Source organism: Geotrypetes seraphini, chromosome 7, assembly GCF_902459505.1.
Source record: "Geotrypetes seraphini chromosome 7, aGeoSer1.1, whole genome shotgun sequence".
Lineage (NCBI taxonomy): Eukaryota > Metazoa > Chordata > Amphibia > Gymnophiona > Dermophiidae > Geotrypetes > Geotrypetes seraphini.
In genome coordinates, this window is record NC_047090.1 from 195,499,903 (window position 1) to 195,517,153 (window position 17,251).

General features: G+C 42.7%; 1 protein-coding gene across 4 annotated transcripts in view; it reads left to right on the forward strand.

Annotated features, from left to right (window-relative positions):
• ABCD4 (ATP binding cassette subfamily D member 4) overlaps positions 1–17,251 on the forward strand; it is a 201,786-nt gene that overhangs the window by 104,121 nt on the left and 80,414 nt on the right. For all 4 annotated transcript variants that reach the window (XR_004540151.1, XM_033952514.1, XM_033952513.1 and 1 more), the window contains one exon: positions 16,386–16,477. Coding sequence is in view for 3 of the 4 variants with exons in the window: in XM_033952514.1 (XP_033808405.1) it covers positions 16,386–16,477 (92 nt within the window). In the remaining variant the exon portion in view is untranslated. The remainder of the gene's footprint in view (positions 1–16,385; positions 16,478–17,251) is intronic.

Consider the following 17,251-nt stretch of genomic DNA (forward strand, 5'->3'; position numbering starts at 1 on the left):
GAATCTTCAAAGTGAATATTGAAATCACCTAGAATGACGGGATTAATTGCAGTAACACAAAAGTCCAAAATGATAGACTGCAAATGCGTCAAAACCGAAACATTAACAGGTGGTGGGATGTATATTAATAAAAAATTTAATGGAGGGGAGGCTTTACATCTGATTTCCAAATATTCCAAGGAACTACAGTTGTTGGGAGAAAATTAAAAATTGGCCAGCATGTTAGAGCGGTAAATTACTGCTAAGCCCCCTCCTTTTTTTAGTAGTCGGTGGTTATATTGATACATGTATCCAGGAGGACAAGAGAAGGCTAGGTAACTTTCCTCACCTTTGCTTAGCCAAGTTTCTGTGATAAAGAGGAAGTCAAATTTGTTTGTTAGAATAATGTCAAAAATGAGATGATGTTTGGATTTAAGAGACCTGGAGTTAATAAGTCCGATATTTGTAAAGTTTGTGCATAAAAAGTTAGAAGTTCCATCTAACTGAATTGAAGTTAGATTAGAGTGATATGGGACTGGATAGAAGGGATTGTTGGGAGTTGTTCCAGGGCGGTGGCTCAAACAAACAGGAATTTGAAGTTGCGAAAAGGACATGATAGTAAGTAGATTAGCTAACAGAAAGAGTAAATGACTGAAATGGTTAGAAGAAAGGAAGAACAGAGTGAAGGCGCACTTAGGAGGCGCACGAAGGAGCACACTAAGGAGCAGAACCTGCTCCTTAGGTGCGCGCCTTTGTGGTGTGCGCCACAAGGAAAAGCACTATAAAGGACATGTACCGGAAGACTAATAAGGTGGGCGGGGTCAGCAGTGGGAGAAGAAGTTGGTAACAGCCGGAAGACTAATAAGGTGGGTGGGGTCAGCAGCGGGAGAAGAAGTTGGTAACACCAGAATAAACAGGTAAGCTTAGCTTAGACAGCAAACAGTAGTTAAACAGCGAATCCAATAATAGGGTGAAGAGGGTGTAAAGACAAAGTAAGTGACTCTGGTGATGTGACCCGACTGCTGAGGGCTGAGGGCCATAGATATCGTTGGCTGTTTCCATTCGGTGTTTGGCTTACTATCAACAGGACATCGCAGAAGGTGCATATGGTGAAGGAAGCATGGAAGGTGCTGCAGGAATTGGGATGTCATAATATTCCAGGGCTGGAACAGGGGAACTCCACTTCAAATGCTTCCTGAAGAGAGAAGCCTTGGAGTTGCATATTTGGACTTTACAGTTGGTTCCGGCCGGTTGATCCCAGGCTGGGCTGGTGGACTTTTTTCTAAGTCTTTTTGGATGTGACTGGGTTTTGGTTCTGCATGACATGAGAGGTGGGAGAGGGTGTAAGTTTGAATGGTATGTGATGGGTGTCTGAGAGTATGGATGAGTCTGGGGAGCAGTTGGGTGTGTACTTCATTTCTTACCGATATGACTGGTCATGGAAGATCAAGACCAGTATTGGCTGGGGTGAGGGGGGAGGGGGGGAGGAGAGGGGTAAAGGGGGACAGGGGAGAGGGGGATCCATTAATGTTAACTCTGTAGTTGCCTTTAAGTTGGGTTCTTGGAATGTGAATGGCCTCAATAACCCGGGGAAGCGTAGTGTTGAAAGAAGTGTTGCGCTTGCAATGGGATGTAGCTTTGTTGCAAAAGACACATTTGAGGGGTAGGGATGCACATTTGTTGCGTCACCCTGGTTTTGACCGGGTATTTACACATCAGGAAGGGGGGGAGCGGAAAAAAGGGGGGCTGGCAATTTTGATTTGTAAAGGTGTAGGGCTGGGTATTGACAGGGAATATTGGGATAAGGAAGGTAGGTGTTTGGCTATAAAGGGCTTTTATCAGGGGCAGTCTTTTACTATTGTCAACATTTATGGTCCTAATTCTAAACAGGCAGCCTGTTATCATTCTTTGGTGGCGCCTCTGTTGGAATTTTTGAGGGGAGTCATTTTTGTAGGGGGTGATTTTAATGTGACCCCTAACACTCTTTTGGATCATTCTAGGGGGTGTCTGAATAAGTTTCACAGGAAAGCTTTTTTGGATTTAATGTCTAAGTTGAATCTTTTTGACTTTTGGAGAACTACTCACGCTACTCAGCGGAACTATTCTTTTTATTCCCATGCTACTAGAAGCTATACCAGATTGGATAGTATATGGGCTCATCGTAATTTGTGGGGGGAGATGGGGAGGCGGAAATTGAGGCTATCCAGATATCTGATCATGCTCCGGTTTGGGTGTCTTGGAAGGGGTTTGGTAAACAGAACTTTTTGGAGACTAAATGAATCGTTGATGGGGGATCCCAATGTGCTGGAGGAGGTTCAATTTACTATTCACCGCTATTTGGTTGAGAATGATACAGGGGAGGTGGGGGATGGGATTCTTTGGGATGCCCTGAAGGCAGTTGTGCGGGGGGTTTCGATTAAATGGGGAGTGAGGAAAAAGAGACGTAGGGGGGAACGGACCCTATATTTGCGGGAAGAGTTGTTGCGCTTGGAGTTATATCATAAGGACACGTTGGATCCAGAAGTTGAAGGTAAATTGAGGGATATACGTCGGGAATTACAGCAATTCCAGTTGGAGGATGTTGCTTTCATGAGAGCCAGATTGAAACAGAGTCTTTTGAATATGGAAATAAATCTGGAGCTCAGCTGACGATGTTTTTGCACAAGCGTACATCAGTACATATGATTCAGGAAATTAAGGGGAGTGGTGGGAAGGTATCTCACACGGATTCTGATATACAGACCTGTTTCTTGACTTATTATAGTGATTTGTATAAAGGGGTTACTAGCCCCTTGGGGGTCCCAGATGGAATATGATAGGTTGGAGGAGCCGTTTTCTGAGTCTGAGGTGAGAGGGGTGATCAGAGGCTTAAAACCTGGAAAGGCGCCTGGGCTGGACGGGTTCTCTGGTCTGTTTTATAAAAAGTTTCAGGACACCCTGGGTGCTCTGTTGGCTAGAGTAGCGAACGGGGTTCGAACTGGTAGCCCGCTTTCGGGGGTCTGTGGGTGATGCAGGTATTACAGTCTTGCCCAAGCCGGGGAAGGAGGCGACAAATTGTGGGGCTTATAGACCTATCTCCCTTTTAAACATAAATGTTAAGATTATAGAAAAGGTGTTGGCTCTGCGGTTGGCTCATGTCTTGCCCCAGCTTATCCATGTAGACCAGGCGGGATTTATACACCGGTGCCAGTTGCGAGATAATGTGCGTCGTACCTTGCATGTGATGTGGGAGGCCCAGCGCCTCCAGGGGGGGATGGCAGTACTGGCTATTGACGCGGAGAAAGCCTTTGATAGGGTCATTTGGGACTTTCTTTGGGCTGTTATGAATAGAGTAGGCTTAGGTCCCATATTTTGTAGTTGGGTACAAGCCCTGTTTGCCAGGCTTAGGGCATGTATTAAAATAAATGGGTCTTATACAGATTTTTTTGACATTGGTAGAGGTACGCGGCAGGGGTGCCCATTGTCCCCTCTGCTATTTGCATTGTCCATTGAACCTTTTGCAGAGGCGATTTGTACACATCCTGGCTTGCAGGAGGTTAGGGTGGGGGGGGTATGAACATCGCATTGCACTTTTTGCAGATGATATCTTGTTGTATATCCGAGACCCAGAGGGTACCCTTCCTATTATTTTAGATATTTTCCGAATGTATGGGGGATTAGCAGGATTCATAATTAATATGGATAAGACAGAATGGATGGTGTTAACTTGAAAGAGGGGGTGGAAAGGGGGATTATACGTGGCTTTCCTTTTCGACTGGCGGGGGAGAAATTTAGATATCTTGGAATTCAGATTACTAAGGATTTGACTCAACTTTATTCAGCTAATTATGGACCGTTGGTGCAAGTGAGACGAGACCTTCAGCAGTGGAGGGGGTTGTGGTTGTCGTAATGGGGGAGAATAGCGGTGTTGAAAATGAATATCCTCCCCCGGTTGTTGTTTTTATTTCAAACGCTGCCTATTCCCCTTCCCAGGGGTCTTTTGGTAGGCTTGCAGAGAACCTTCTCCAGGTTTATTTGGGGATATAAAGCTTCTCGGTTGACTAAAAGGGTTATATGAGCCCCTAGAGAACAGGGGGGTGGGCGGTACCGAATCTTCTCTGGTACTATCAGGCGGCTCAGCTTCGCTTTATTTTGGATTGGTCTCAGGACGGGGTTAATTTGGGGGTGCAGATGGAACCATTTTGGGTTGGGCAGCAGCCTCTGCGGGACTGGATATGGGGTTCTTTGTCTACTGGGGCTCGGTTGTGGGGGGTGGAGAACCCTTTTCTTAAGCATTTAATTATTTTGTGGGGCTCGATGAGGAGGCAGTGGGGGTTGGGAAGGGTGACCTCCACTTTGGCGGCTATGTGCCGTGAACCAGCTTTTGCAGTGGGAGGTTCTTCTGGGATCTTGCTAGGTGGGAGAGGAGGGGGATTCGGGTTTTTCGGGATGTAATGCAGGGTCATGAGATCCTTCCCTATATTACTTTGCAAAAGAGGTATTCTTTGCATCCTGGTGATTTTTTTTATTACTTACAACTTAGGCATTATATCCAGGCCCAGGGATGGTTGGTTGATTCTCAGGGGGGTCGTGAACAAGTGGAAAATTTATGGTTATTACTGGGTAGGATACCCTGTCCAAATTCTATACTGTATTCCTTCCTTCGGGGCTGGAATAAACCTATTTTTTCTTTTCGGGATAAGTGGGAGGTAGACTTAGGGTCTCGTCTGTTGGAGAGTCAGTGGAATATAATATGTTCTGAAATACGTAAAGCGTCAGTGTGTGTGTTGGTTCAGGAGAATGCATATAAATTATATCTCGATGGTACTATACTTCAGCTCGTTTACATGTTATGTTTCCTAATGTACCTGATATTTGTTGGAGATGTGGGGAGGGGGAAGGGACCTTTTTTCATGTATAGTGGGATTGTGCTAAGGTTAGACCATATTGGGTTATGATTACTGGTTGTTTGACTGCCTGGTTGGGAGAGTTGGTTTCGCTTACTCCCCAGACTTGTTTATTGGGTTTTACTAATCTAAGGGATTTCTGGTGGCGTAGAAAACTACTCCGTCTGGGTTTTTCTGCAGCCAAATGCTTGTTAGCCTCTTATTGGAAAAAGCCTGTGGTGCCTACAGAAGAGCAATGGAAGGATAGGGTGGGGTCTTTATTACATATGGACTGTGTAACTGCTAAACAACATGGATATTTTGATCTGCATCATAGAGACTGGGATTTGATTTTTGGCAAACTTAGGGGTTGAGTATTGGTGGATTTTTGAGTGGGGAGGGAGGGGGTATTGGATGTTTTCTTTTGAAGGGGAGGAATGGTGGATGGGTGGGGGTTGGAGGGAGGGGGGAGCGGATTGGGGAGTTTTGGATATCGTATTGTTGAGGGGGGAGGTTCTTATTGGGGGTAATTTTGTCATTTGTTGAGAGGGAATTTTTGGTGGGTGTGTTGTGGGTGGTGAACCTTGTATTTTTATTCTGCTTTTTGTTTATTGTCTGCTGGTTCTGAATGGAATGTTTGTAGATTTTGTTCATATTTCTTTTCAATAAAAATTTATTGATATTAAAAAAAAAAAGAATATAAAGCACGACATGAAGAGGTTTAATAGGATCTTAGAGGCCTTGTCAAAGAAGGATAACCCAGGGTACAGATTATATTGTAATGATAGAAACATAGAAACATAGAAAAATGACGGCAGATAAGGGCCATATAGCCCATCAAGTCTGCCCACACTATTTACCCACCCTCTTAGGTCTTCTGACCTCTTAAGTATAATTGTAATTATACTGTCACTCTACTGACCCGCTCATTGTAATTTTACTGTCACTCTACTGACCCGCTCATTCAAGTCCTAGTGATCTATCCTTCGCATGACCTCGTAGGGATCCCACGTGGGTATCCCATTTGTTCTTGAAGTCTGGGATGCTGCGTGCCTCGACCACCTGCACTGGAAGCTTGTTCCAATGCTCGATCACTCTCTCCGTGAAGAAGTACTTCCTGACGTCTCCACGAAACTTCCCTCCCCTGAGTTTGAGCGGATGTCCTCTTGTGGTCGAGGGTCCCCTGAGAAGAAAGATATCGTCTTCCACCTCGACCCGTCCTGTGATGTACTTAAATGTCTCAATCATGTCTCCCCTCTCCCTACGCTCTTCAAGAGTGTAGAGCTGCAATTTGCTCAGTCTTTCCTCGTACGGGAGACCCTTTAGCCCCGAGACCATCCTGGTGGCCATCCGCTGAACCGACTCAATTCTGAGCACATCCTTACGGTAATGTGGCCTCCAGAATTGCACACAGTACTCCAGATGAGGTCTCACCATGGCTCTATACAATGGCATCATGACTTCAGGTTTCCTGTTGACGAAGCTTCTCTTGATACAACCCATCATCTTCCGTGCTTTAGATGAAGCCTTCTCCACTTGAGTGGCTGCTTTCATGTCAGCACTGATGATTACTCCCAAGTCTCGTTCTGCCATAGTTCTGGTTAAAGTTTCTCCATTCAAGGTGTAAGTTTTACAAGGATTTCCGTTACCGAGATGCATGACCTTACATTTCTTGGCGTTAAAGCCCAGCTGCCATATCAAGGACCAATTTTCTAAAGTACGCAGGTCTTGTTCCATAGCATCCTGTAGATTATAGCCGTTTACTATATTGCATAGTTTGGCGTCATCAGCGAATAAGGTTACTTTGCCTTGAAGCCCTTGAGTCAGATCCCCAATGAATATGTTGAAGAGGAGTGGGCCCAGGACCGAACCCTGTGGCACTCCGCTAGTCACCTCCGACATTTTAGAGAGGGTACCGTTAACTACCACCCTCTGAAGTCTGCCATTAAGCCAATCTTTAACCCATGCAGCTAGAGTCTCTCCTAATCCCATCGATTTCATCTTGTTCAACAGCCTGCGGTGTGGGATGCCGTCGAACGCTTTGCTGAAGTCTAGGTACACGACGTCCAAGGACTCTCCTGAGTCCAGTCTTCTTGTTACCCAGTCAAAGAAGTTGATCAGATTTGACTGGCATGACCTACCCTTGGTGAATTCATGTTGGTTGGGATCCCGGAGATTTCCCTCGTTCAGGATCGTATCTAATTTATACTTAATTAGTGTTTCCATGAGTTTACACACTATTGAGGTGAGGCTTACCGGTCTATAGTTTGCAGCCTCAGCCTTGCAGCCCTTTTTATGTAGAGGAACGACGTTGGCTGTTTTCCAGTCTAACGGAACTTTCCCCGTACTTAGTGAGAGATTGAAGAGCACTGCCAACGGTTCTGCCAGAACGTCTCTCAATTCTCTGAGCACTCTTGGGTGTAAATTGTCCGGTCCCATGGCCTTGTTTACCTTTAGCCTTGCCAGTTCGTTGTAAACGTCCCCAGGTGCAAACTCAAAATTCTGAAACGGGTCATCCATGTCTTATTTTATCATCAACTGTGGTCCGTGTCCCGGTGCTTCGCAGGTGAAGACTGAGCAGAAATATTCATTTAGTAGTTCTGCTTTTTCTGAATCCGCCACCGTGTAGTTTCCGTCCGGTTGTCTGAGGCGTACTATACCGTCTGTGTTCCTTTTCCTATCACTGATATACCTAAAGAAGGATTTGTCCCCTTTTTTAATGTTCTTTGCCAGAGTTTCTTCCACTCGAAGTTTGGCCTCCCTAACTGCTGTTTTGACCATTGCAGATCTGGTCTTATATTCTACTTTAGTTTCTCTTCTCTGCGTACGTTTGTAGGAAAGAAATGCTTTTTTCTTCTCCTTAATGAGGTGCGAGATCTCTTCAGTGAACCATTGGGGTTTGTTGTTTCTTTGTCGTTTATCTACTGATTTTATGTAGCGATTAGTTGCTTCGTGTATAGATGATTTCAGGTACGACCACATAGTTTCCACATTGCCGGTCTCTGCTTGGTCCTGCAGCTTCTGATGAACGAAATCGCCCATGCGTGCGAAGTCGGCGCCCCGGAATTGGAGCACCTTTGTTTTTGTAATTGATTTAGGGGATCCTTTCCCAAGGTTGAACCATACCATGTTATGGTCGCTGGAGGCTAGCGTATCTCCTACCGAGACCTCTGAGACGCTTTCCCCGTTGGTGAGTACTAGGTCTAGGATCGCCTGGGCTCTAGTGGGTTCCGTTACCATCTGTCTGAGATGTACTCCTTTTATGGAGGTCAACAGCCTCCTGCTGCTGCTGGTTGTTGCTGAAAATGTGTTCCAGTCTGCATCAGGTAAGTTGAAGTCCCCTAGCAGTACAGTTTCGCCCCGTAGAGTTATATTCTCTATGTCTTCAATTAATTCTGCGTCCATGTCTTCCGGTTGTCTTGGAGGTCTGTATACCACTCCAAGATACAGGCATTTTTTTTTTTAGGATGGATCGAATGGGGGTTGGGGTTGGCACTCTGTGTTAAGGACATTTAGCCTAACAGAATCAAAGTTCAGCAGCAATTCTTATGGGCAATATGATATCTTCCAAGCCAGAAATTAGGGAAGCTAGCAAATTTGGTGACAGTATAATAATGGGCTTCCCAGTTTATTTGCCTTTTGATATCATGTTGGCAGTTTACAATAAAATCTAATAAAAGATATGAGAAGAATTTACATTTTTTTATTGAGCCAAATATAATTTGCACAAAAGGGAACCGGATAATATGACAAGTATCAAGGAACACAGATTCAGAAGGAAGAAACAATATTTTTATCGCTCCTCCCTTCCACCCACCCCTGTTGCCAAATCCAAGTTCAGTAACCAAGCCTAGCGTTTTTAGCGCACACTGACCCCACACTACACATAAAATCTAATGCCAGCTCAATGTCCTAACGCACCTTAGTAAAAGGTTCATGAACAGATATTACCGAGCTCTAAAGGTTAAGTAGATGACTTTGAGCCACAGGAGTTAGTGAATTCCAAAAAGGCTCCCACGGATCTTGCAGCTTTTTCTCCAGGTGGAGTGTCCATGTCTGCAATTGTCTGCTTCTCCGTGTAGAGCAGTGGTCTCCAACTCAAACCCTTTGCAGGGCCACATTTTGGATTTGCAGGTACTTGGAGGGCCTCAGAAAAAAAAGAGTTAATGTCTTATTAAAGAAATGAGGTAAAACTCTTTATAGTTTATAAATGTTTCCTTTTGGCTAAGTTTTAATAATAATATTCTCATTTATAGCTAAAGAGACATATGATCAAGAAACTGTTTTATTTTATTTTTGTGATTATGATAAACATACCGAGGGCCACAAAATAGTACCTGGCAGGTCGCAAGTTTGAGACCACTGGTCTAGAGCAATTGAATCATAGCTGCCCTCCATTGGCCCATGGAGGGAGGTTCAGCATCCAATCACCTTAACAATAAGGCACATTTTAAGAAATCATAGCTTTTGGCTCAGGTGCCAGTACAGAGCAATTAGAGGCAGAAAGCAGAGAGCATTTAGACCAGTGGTCTCAAACTCAAACCCTTTGCAGGGCCACATTTTTGATTTGTAGGTACTTGGAGGGCCTCAGAAAACATAGTTAATGTTTTATTAAAGAAATGATAATTTTGCATGAGGTAAAACTCTTTATAGTTTATAAATCTTTCCCTTTGGCTAAGTCTTAATAATAATATTGGCATTTATAGCTAAAGAGACACATGATCAAGAAACTGTTTTATTTTACTTTTGTGATTATGATCAACATATGGAGGGCCTCAAAATAGTACCTGGCGGGCCGCATGTGGCCCCTGGGCCGCGAGTTTGAGACCACTAATTTAGACCGAGCTAACAGCACAAAGTTGTTTACAGGCTAGTCCAGGAGACCCCCAGCCAAATATCCCTAATTATATGCAAATCTGCCTCCTGCATATTCACTGGGCTAGCAGGTTGAAAGCTAAAAATCAAACGGGGCATAAGGCTTTCACTGTAGCCATGGGGTCTGTTCTCTGCACTTAGAAAGGCAGCAAGCAAGAAGAAGGGCCCACCTAGCCTACAGCAATGCCTACTGGGAGCTTGATTTAAAGAAACACACACTTTACATGAAAGAGGGGGGGCAGAACAAGGAATCTATAAATTGTCATTAAAATTGTTCACAGGACAAGTTTCAAGTTTATTAAAATATTTTTTAGACCACTTATTCTGGTTTCAAAGCGGTTAACAATATAAAATTACATAAAAACAAATAATAAATTGTATAAAAACATATAAGAACAGGGATAATAAATATAAGACGAAGACGTACAGACCACTACAAACAATGGGATAGTAGGGAAGAACTACAATTAATATAGAAAAGGTAAGACATAAAAGGATAAAACAATCGGTTTGGTAAAAAGTCATAGAAATTTAAATTTAGCCCTTAAAAGGGCAGTTATTATCCAAAAGCATCTTGAAATAAAAATGTTTTTAATTTAGTTTTAAATTGTTTTATATCAGATTCGTAGCGCAGATGAATCGGTAATGAATTCCAGAGAGTGGGAGCAGTAACAGCAAAGTTATTGGAGCGCAACGTATTAATAGATTTTAGCGAAGGTATAACTAAAAGATTTTGGGAAACTGAGCGGAGAGATTTTGGCGTACTATACGGGATTAGAAGACTGTTAATGAAATCGGGTTGGTTGTTCAGTTTAGTTGTGAGTGTTAAAAGTAAATTTTATAGCTAATCCTGTGTTCGACTGGTAACCAATGAGCATTGATCAAGAGGGGGGAGACATGATCATATTTTTTTGCCCCGCTAATGATTTTAATAGCAGTGTTTTGGATGATTTGCAGTCGTCTAATCTCTTTTTTTGTAATGCCCTTATAGAGAGTGTTGCAATAATCTATGCATGAAATCACCAAAGAATGAATTAGTGTATTTAGTGCAGCTGGTTCGAGTAACTTAGATAAGGAACGTATCATTCTTAGTCGATAGAAACATTTCTGGACGACTGTACTAATGTGGGAATGATAGGAAAATTTACTGTCAAAAGTAACTCCCAATAGTTTCAAAGTTGGAACAGTTTTAATGGATAACGATTCTAGTTTCAAAGGGGCTTGAAGTGTTGTTCCTTCTTTAAATGGAAAGATCATAAGTTTAGATTTGCTGATATTGAGAGATAGTTTATTTGAACCCAACCAAGATTAAATTTTTTCTAATTTACGATTAATGAGAACTATTTCTTCCTTATTATTAAGATCGATGGGATGGATGAGTTGGACATTGTCCGCATAAGCAAATGTTGAAAAGCCAATAGATTGGGAAACTGTCAAGAGAGGCAATAAAAATATATTAAAGAGAAGTGGGGACAGAATAGAACCCTGTGGGATGCCATATTTAGAAGGAAAAGATTCAGACGAGGTATCATTGAAGATAACTTTAGAGGATCTGTCTCGAAAATAAGAAGTGAACCAGTCCAGGACCTGGTCTGATATACTAATCTCCTGGAGTCGTGTTAGGAGTAGACTGTGGTCTACAGTGTCAAATGCAGAAGAAAGATCTAAAGATATGAGTAATACAGATTGATGATGATCAAGGTAGTATAAAATTTTTGTGGTAAGTCCTAGCAGGGAAAGTTCTGTAGAGTGACAATGACGAAAACCAGTTTGATTGGGATGAAGTACATTGGTTTTCTCTACGAAATCAGAAAGTGGTTGGAAGACAATTTTTTTCTGTGAGTTTCGCCATGAATGGTATATTTGCTATGGGACCATTGGCCATAAAATTTAGAATAGAAAATCCCATCAACACACGAGCAAACAACATACCAAACACCCCAGACCTCGACATTGCTCTGCCCCACGGTGGCCATATATTGGGGTGTCTTGTTTTTCTTGCTCCTCCTGTATTGCTCTTGTTTCATTGCTGGTTGTACATGCCCGTCTGAACCATTTGCCATTCTCAATAAACGCATATTAAAAAAAAAATTGTTCACAGGACATGAAGATTGGAAGATTGCCAATGTAACACCAGTTTTTTAAAGTGTTTCAGGATGCTGGGCAAAATTGTAGAAACTATTACATAGGAACATAAGTAGTTGCCATACTGTGTTAGACTGATGGCCCTTCGATCCTAATATCCTGCTTCCAACAGTGGCCAATCCTTGTCTCAAGTACCTGGCAGAATCCCAAAGAGTATCACAATTCCCTGCAGTGGCATTCCTCTGGTTTACCTTCATAACAGTTTATGGATTTTTCCTCTGGGAACTTGTCCAAATCTTTTTTAAATCCAGATACGCCAACTGCTGTCAACGAGTTCCAGAGCCTAACTATTCTTTGAGTGAAAAATATTTTCTTCTATTTGTTTTAAAAGTACTTTTTGAAAGAGTAAACAATCAATTCATGTTTATCCAATCAGTTCCACTCAGGAATTTTTTATACCTCCATCATATCTTCTCTCAGCCGTCTGTTTTCCAAGATGAAGAGCTTTTTCATTTTCTCAAGGTCTTTCATGAGGGACTTTCTTGAAAGCTTTCTACATCAACTGGCTCACCTTCAGGAGATGTAATGCAGATTGGTGAGACAGAATTTCCCTTAGTTGAATCCAAGCCAACAGTGTCCCATTAAACCATGTTTGTGTGGTAACTGTAAGGGAGGGAATCGGGAAACATCCCAGTCAGCTATTACACGGTCTTTGCATGTACTGACCATTAACTTTGTCTGTTAGCACATGGTAAATGCAAAGTCTTATTGCAGTTTAGTAAAAATGTACTTAAGTTTCTCAGCTTGGAAGCAGCAGGGCAGGAAACAGTGTATTTGGTTCTGTTGATAATAATAAAAATTTTATTTATAACCCGCAATACCTTAACAGTTCAGAGCGGTTTACATCAAGAGAATCTGTCAGATGCAGATGAAATACATACAGGAATATATTCATCATATAACTAAGAATTACTTAAACAAATTTATCAAATAAGTGAGACTTAACAGATCTTCTACACATTTGGTAAGACATTGAATTAAAAAATAAACTGCTTATAGTTTTACTCCAGACACCAGCCTGATAAGATAAAGTTTTATCCAGAAACGAGAACAAAGAGATTCCCCGCATAGAACAGGAGTATGAAGGGAACATAAAATGATTGAAAAGTTAAACAGGGACAAGTCCAACCAGTGTTTTATAGCACAAACATGCAAATTTAAATATAATTCTAGCCTCAACTGGTAACCAATGCAATTTATTGTAATATGGAGTAACATGATCTGAGTTTTTCAACCCAAATATTAAGCGTACAGCGGTATTTTGAATGATTCTTAGTTTCCTGATAGTTTTTAAATATATCCTAAATAAATGATGTTGCAATAGTCTACTGTGCTCAATATAAGAGATTGGACCGGGAGTCTGAAAGACGAGAAATCAAAGTATGACACAGAATGTAATAGCATTTTTTGATTCAAATGTCAAGGATTGGTCTCGAGTAGTGGTCTCAAACTCAAACCTTTTGCAGGGCCACATTTTGGATTTGTAGGTACTTAGAGGGCCGCAGAAAAAATAGTTAATGTCTTATTAAAGAAATGAGATAAAACTCTTTATAGTTTATAAATCTTTCCTTTTGGCTAAGTCTTAATAATAATATTCTCATTTATAGCTAAAGAGACATATGATCAAGAAACTGTTTTATTTTACTTTTGTGATTATGATAAACATACCGAGGGCCTCAAAATAATACCTGGCGGTCCGCGAGTTTGAGACCACTGGTCTAGAATAACACCTAACACTGTCTCCAGCATTGATCTCATCCAGTAGAGATGGTGAATCATCTTGTGTCTGGAAAGGTGTAGAAAGCTAATGTAACAGGAAAGCACTAAAGTAAGCCTAAATTCTTGCTCAGGTGCAAGGGTTGGGGTAGGTACTGTGACCCTTTTTGTCAGATAATTGGCATTGGTTGGTTTAGATATAAGAGAATAGGCTCTGGGGCGGTGGTAGGCAGATTTATCTTTTGATGGCTGGTATAGATGCAGGATTTGGGGTTGATTTCTGTTTGACTGGCTAGCACTAGGGCTGGAACTTAGATGGGTCCTGGTTGGTCTTTTGTTGAATTTCTATTATTCCAAGACAAGCGGGCAGCATATTCTCACATGTGGGTGACGTCATCCACGGAGCCCTGGTACCAACAGTGTAAAAGTGTGCTGTCACTTTAAGCTTTAGAAAGCTTTAAGACTGCCCGCCCGACACCGGCTCGCAAGGTCATCAGTTTTCCGTGGAGTGAAGAACACGTACTTTGTCTAGTCAAGCTTGCCTTCCCGCTTCGTATTTTTCCTTAAATTAGTATTGCTGGTTCAATCCACTTGAAAGCCTCCAGTTCTGGTTTTGGGACCAAACCGCCAAGGTTCCGGTTCCAGATAACTGGTACATAGCTAATTTTTTCCATTCTCACAGGCTATGCTTTTTTCTGTCTGATTATCTTCACAACTACATTTTTCTGGCTTTCCTCCTCTTCTGATTTCATCCACATTCTTGATTGCTCTCGTCATTACACCTTTCCTACCAATTCTTTGAATGGGAAAAGGTCCTATTTCTCCTCATTTGTATTCTGATGTCTGAGCTGTACTCTGTTTCTCTCAGTACAGCCTGTAGCCCGATTTTTCAAGGCAGAGCGGTATTCTGGGGGTTAACGGAACTGCCTGAGAGTGTGTAAACCTGGGTTCAAATCCAGCGTGAACTTTCACATATATTTTCAACTATCCATATATTCTTTATCGTCCCTCTAGACTGGTGCAGAAACAGCAGGTGGAGACTGAGACACTGACTTTGGCATCAGTACAAGTCCCTCTTACAATTAATCTCCGGCAGGTAGAGTGCTAAGCTTGTGCAGTCTGTGCTGAGGTTTGTTTGGGCCTTTTGGATCTGATTAGTGAATTTTTCTTGTCCCTTTTGCTGTCTGGACAGAGCTTGGGGGAACCTCTTGGGGGGCCTACCGACCTCGGGGATACCATACTCAGAAGGGTCAAGTCCCTCCCTCCATTTCCCCCATCTCCCAAAGTTTTCTGAATTTAGAGGAGCCTCAACTGTACGCCTGGCCACTTGTTAGGCGCAGAATACAGTTTAGAGTGCCAGTGGGGTCTGCTGTCTTGATACAGCTGGTGAGCTATGAGAAGTTAATTAAATAAATAAGACACATATTTCCATATGGAAAACATGAAGTTCGTAATTCTTGCTGTCCAACCTAGGAAATTTCTGACTTCTCTCAATTTGCCAGTTCAATCTGCATGTTCCAATTTGGGTCTCCTATCAATGATTCCTTCGCTTTGCAATTGTGGCAGAGCATTATCAGTTTTTGTGTGCTTCCCTTTAGTCTAGCTACAGCACTGTGCACCTTCACCAAGATTATGGTAGTGGTTGCAGCTGCCCTGTGCAGGTAGGGCATTATAGTACACCCTTATCTGGACAACTGGTTGATTCGAGCAAAGTCGTTACAGGAGAGTTCCCGGGTTACGGCTCGGGTTGTGGAATGTCTGCAGTCCCTGGGTTGGGTGGTCAACTTGTCCAAAAGCCAGTTGACTCCCTCTCAGTACTTGGAGTATCTCGGCATTCTTTTTGACACCAGCTTGGGAAAGTTTTACTTCTGGAGTTTAGGGTGTGCAAATTGCAGATGCAGATTTGCACTCTGATGGATTGCTGATGTCCGCTGGTGCAGGACTTTCTGCAGGTCTTGGGTTCTATGGCGGCCTCCTTGGAAGTGGCCAGATGGGCTCAGGCTCACATGCATCCTCTTCAGTTTGCGCTTCTTTGACGGTAGTCACCACAGATTCATGATCTGAACTTTCCTGTCCCGCTTTGGGATTAGTTCGGCACAGCTTGTGATGGTGGCTCCAGTCTTCCAATCTGGTTCAGGGGGTGAGTCTCGATCAGCCCCAGTGGATAGTGCTTCTCATGGATACTAGTCTCCTCGGTTGGGGAGCTCAGTGTCTCAGTCGCAAGGCTTAGGGCTGCTATTCACTGATGGAGGTGTCCTGGTGGATCAGTGTTCTGGAGACCAGAGCCATTTGGTTAGCATTGGTGGAATTCCAGTCCTTCCTGGAGGGCAAGTCAGTTTGAGTTCTCTCAGACAATGTCACAGTGGTGACCTATGTCAATTGGCAGGGGGGGCACCAAGAGTCATCTGGTGGCGCTGGAGACCTCTCTGCTCATGGAATGGGCGGAGGCTCATCTTCAGGACATCTTGGATTTCCACATTGCCAATGTGGACAATGTCCAGGCGGATTTTCTCAGTCATGTGCTCGATCCCAGCAAGTGGAGTCTTGGGCTGGAAGCCTTTGAGTTGATTGTTCAGTCCTGGGGTCGGCCGATCATGGATCTCACGAGCCGGCATCAGGTAGGAAGGCACTAGCGTATGCTCTGTGCAGGCAGTCTTAAAGCTTCTAAAGCTTAAAGTGACAATACACTTTTACACTGTCCGTTCCAGGGCTCAGTGGATGATTTCACTCATATGTGAGAATATATGCCTGCTGTCCCAAAATAACACTTGTTACAGTAAGTAACTATGCTTTTTTTTTCTACAGGTAATGTACAGGTTCCTTCTTGCTTTGGACCCCATGGTATCCTGTTCCTACCCCAAAAACCCTTCTTCAGTGATGGCACTTTACGTGAGCAGGTATGGGAAAGAGATTCTGTCCTTATAGTTATTAAGGGGAAATTATATAAAGCATTTTCTGTGTGTAAAAAATTATCTATTACCTGAAGGTTGTACCCGTTGACTAGCAGATAGAGATGGAGACTTGTGAACTCAGCCCTATAAAGGCACCATACTGCTTTAGGAAGAGGTGGACAGAGATTTAATAGTAGACATTTAGAATATATCTAAAAAAGGGGAAGTTTTACTAATAGGTAATTTTAACAAGCTGGATATTGATTGGGATATCCCTATTGCAGGGTCTTCTAGAAGTAGGGATTCTTTACAAGGAGAACTGTTCCATTAGTTGATAATGGAACCCATGCGGGATGGGGTCATACTGGACTCGGTGCTTACAAACAGGGAAAGTGTTTCTGATGTTACAGTGGGTGATCATCTGGCATCCAGTGATCACTGCATGGTTCGGTTTAATATTAAGATGGGTATAGAGAGGGCTCATTCAAAAGCAAAGGTTCTAGACTTTTTAAAAAAACTAACTTTGTTCAGATGGGGGATTACGTCAAGGAATTGTTGTCTGGATGGGAATGTCTGGATGGAGTGGAAATGCAGTGGTCAAAATTGAAAGGAGTATTTGTAAGAGTGACAAACCTTTTTGTGAGGTAGGTAGGTAAGAATAAGAGGAAAAGAAGGCCGCTATGGTTCTCAAAAGAAGGCTGCTATGGTTCTCAAAAGAAGGCCGCTTTGGTTCTCAAAAGTAGTAGCTGAGAAGGTAAGGAATAAGAAGTTATCTTTCAT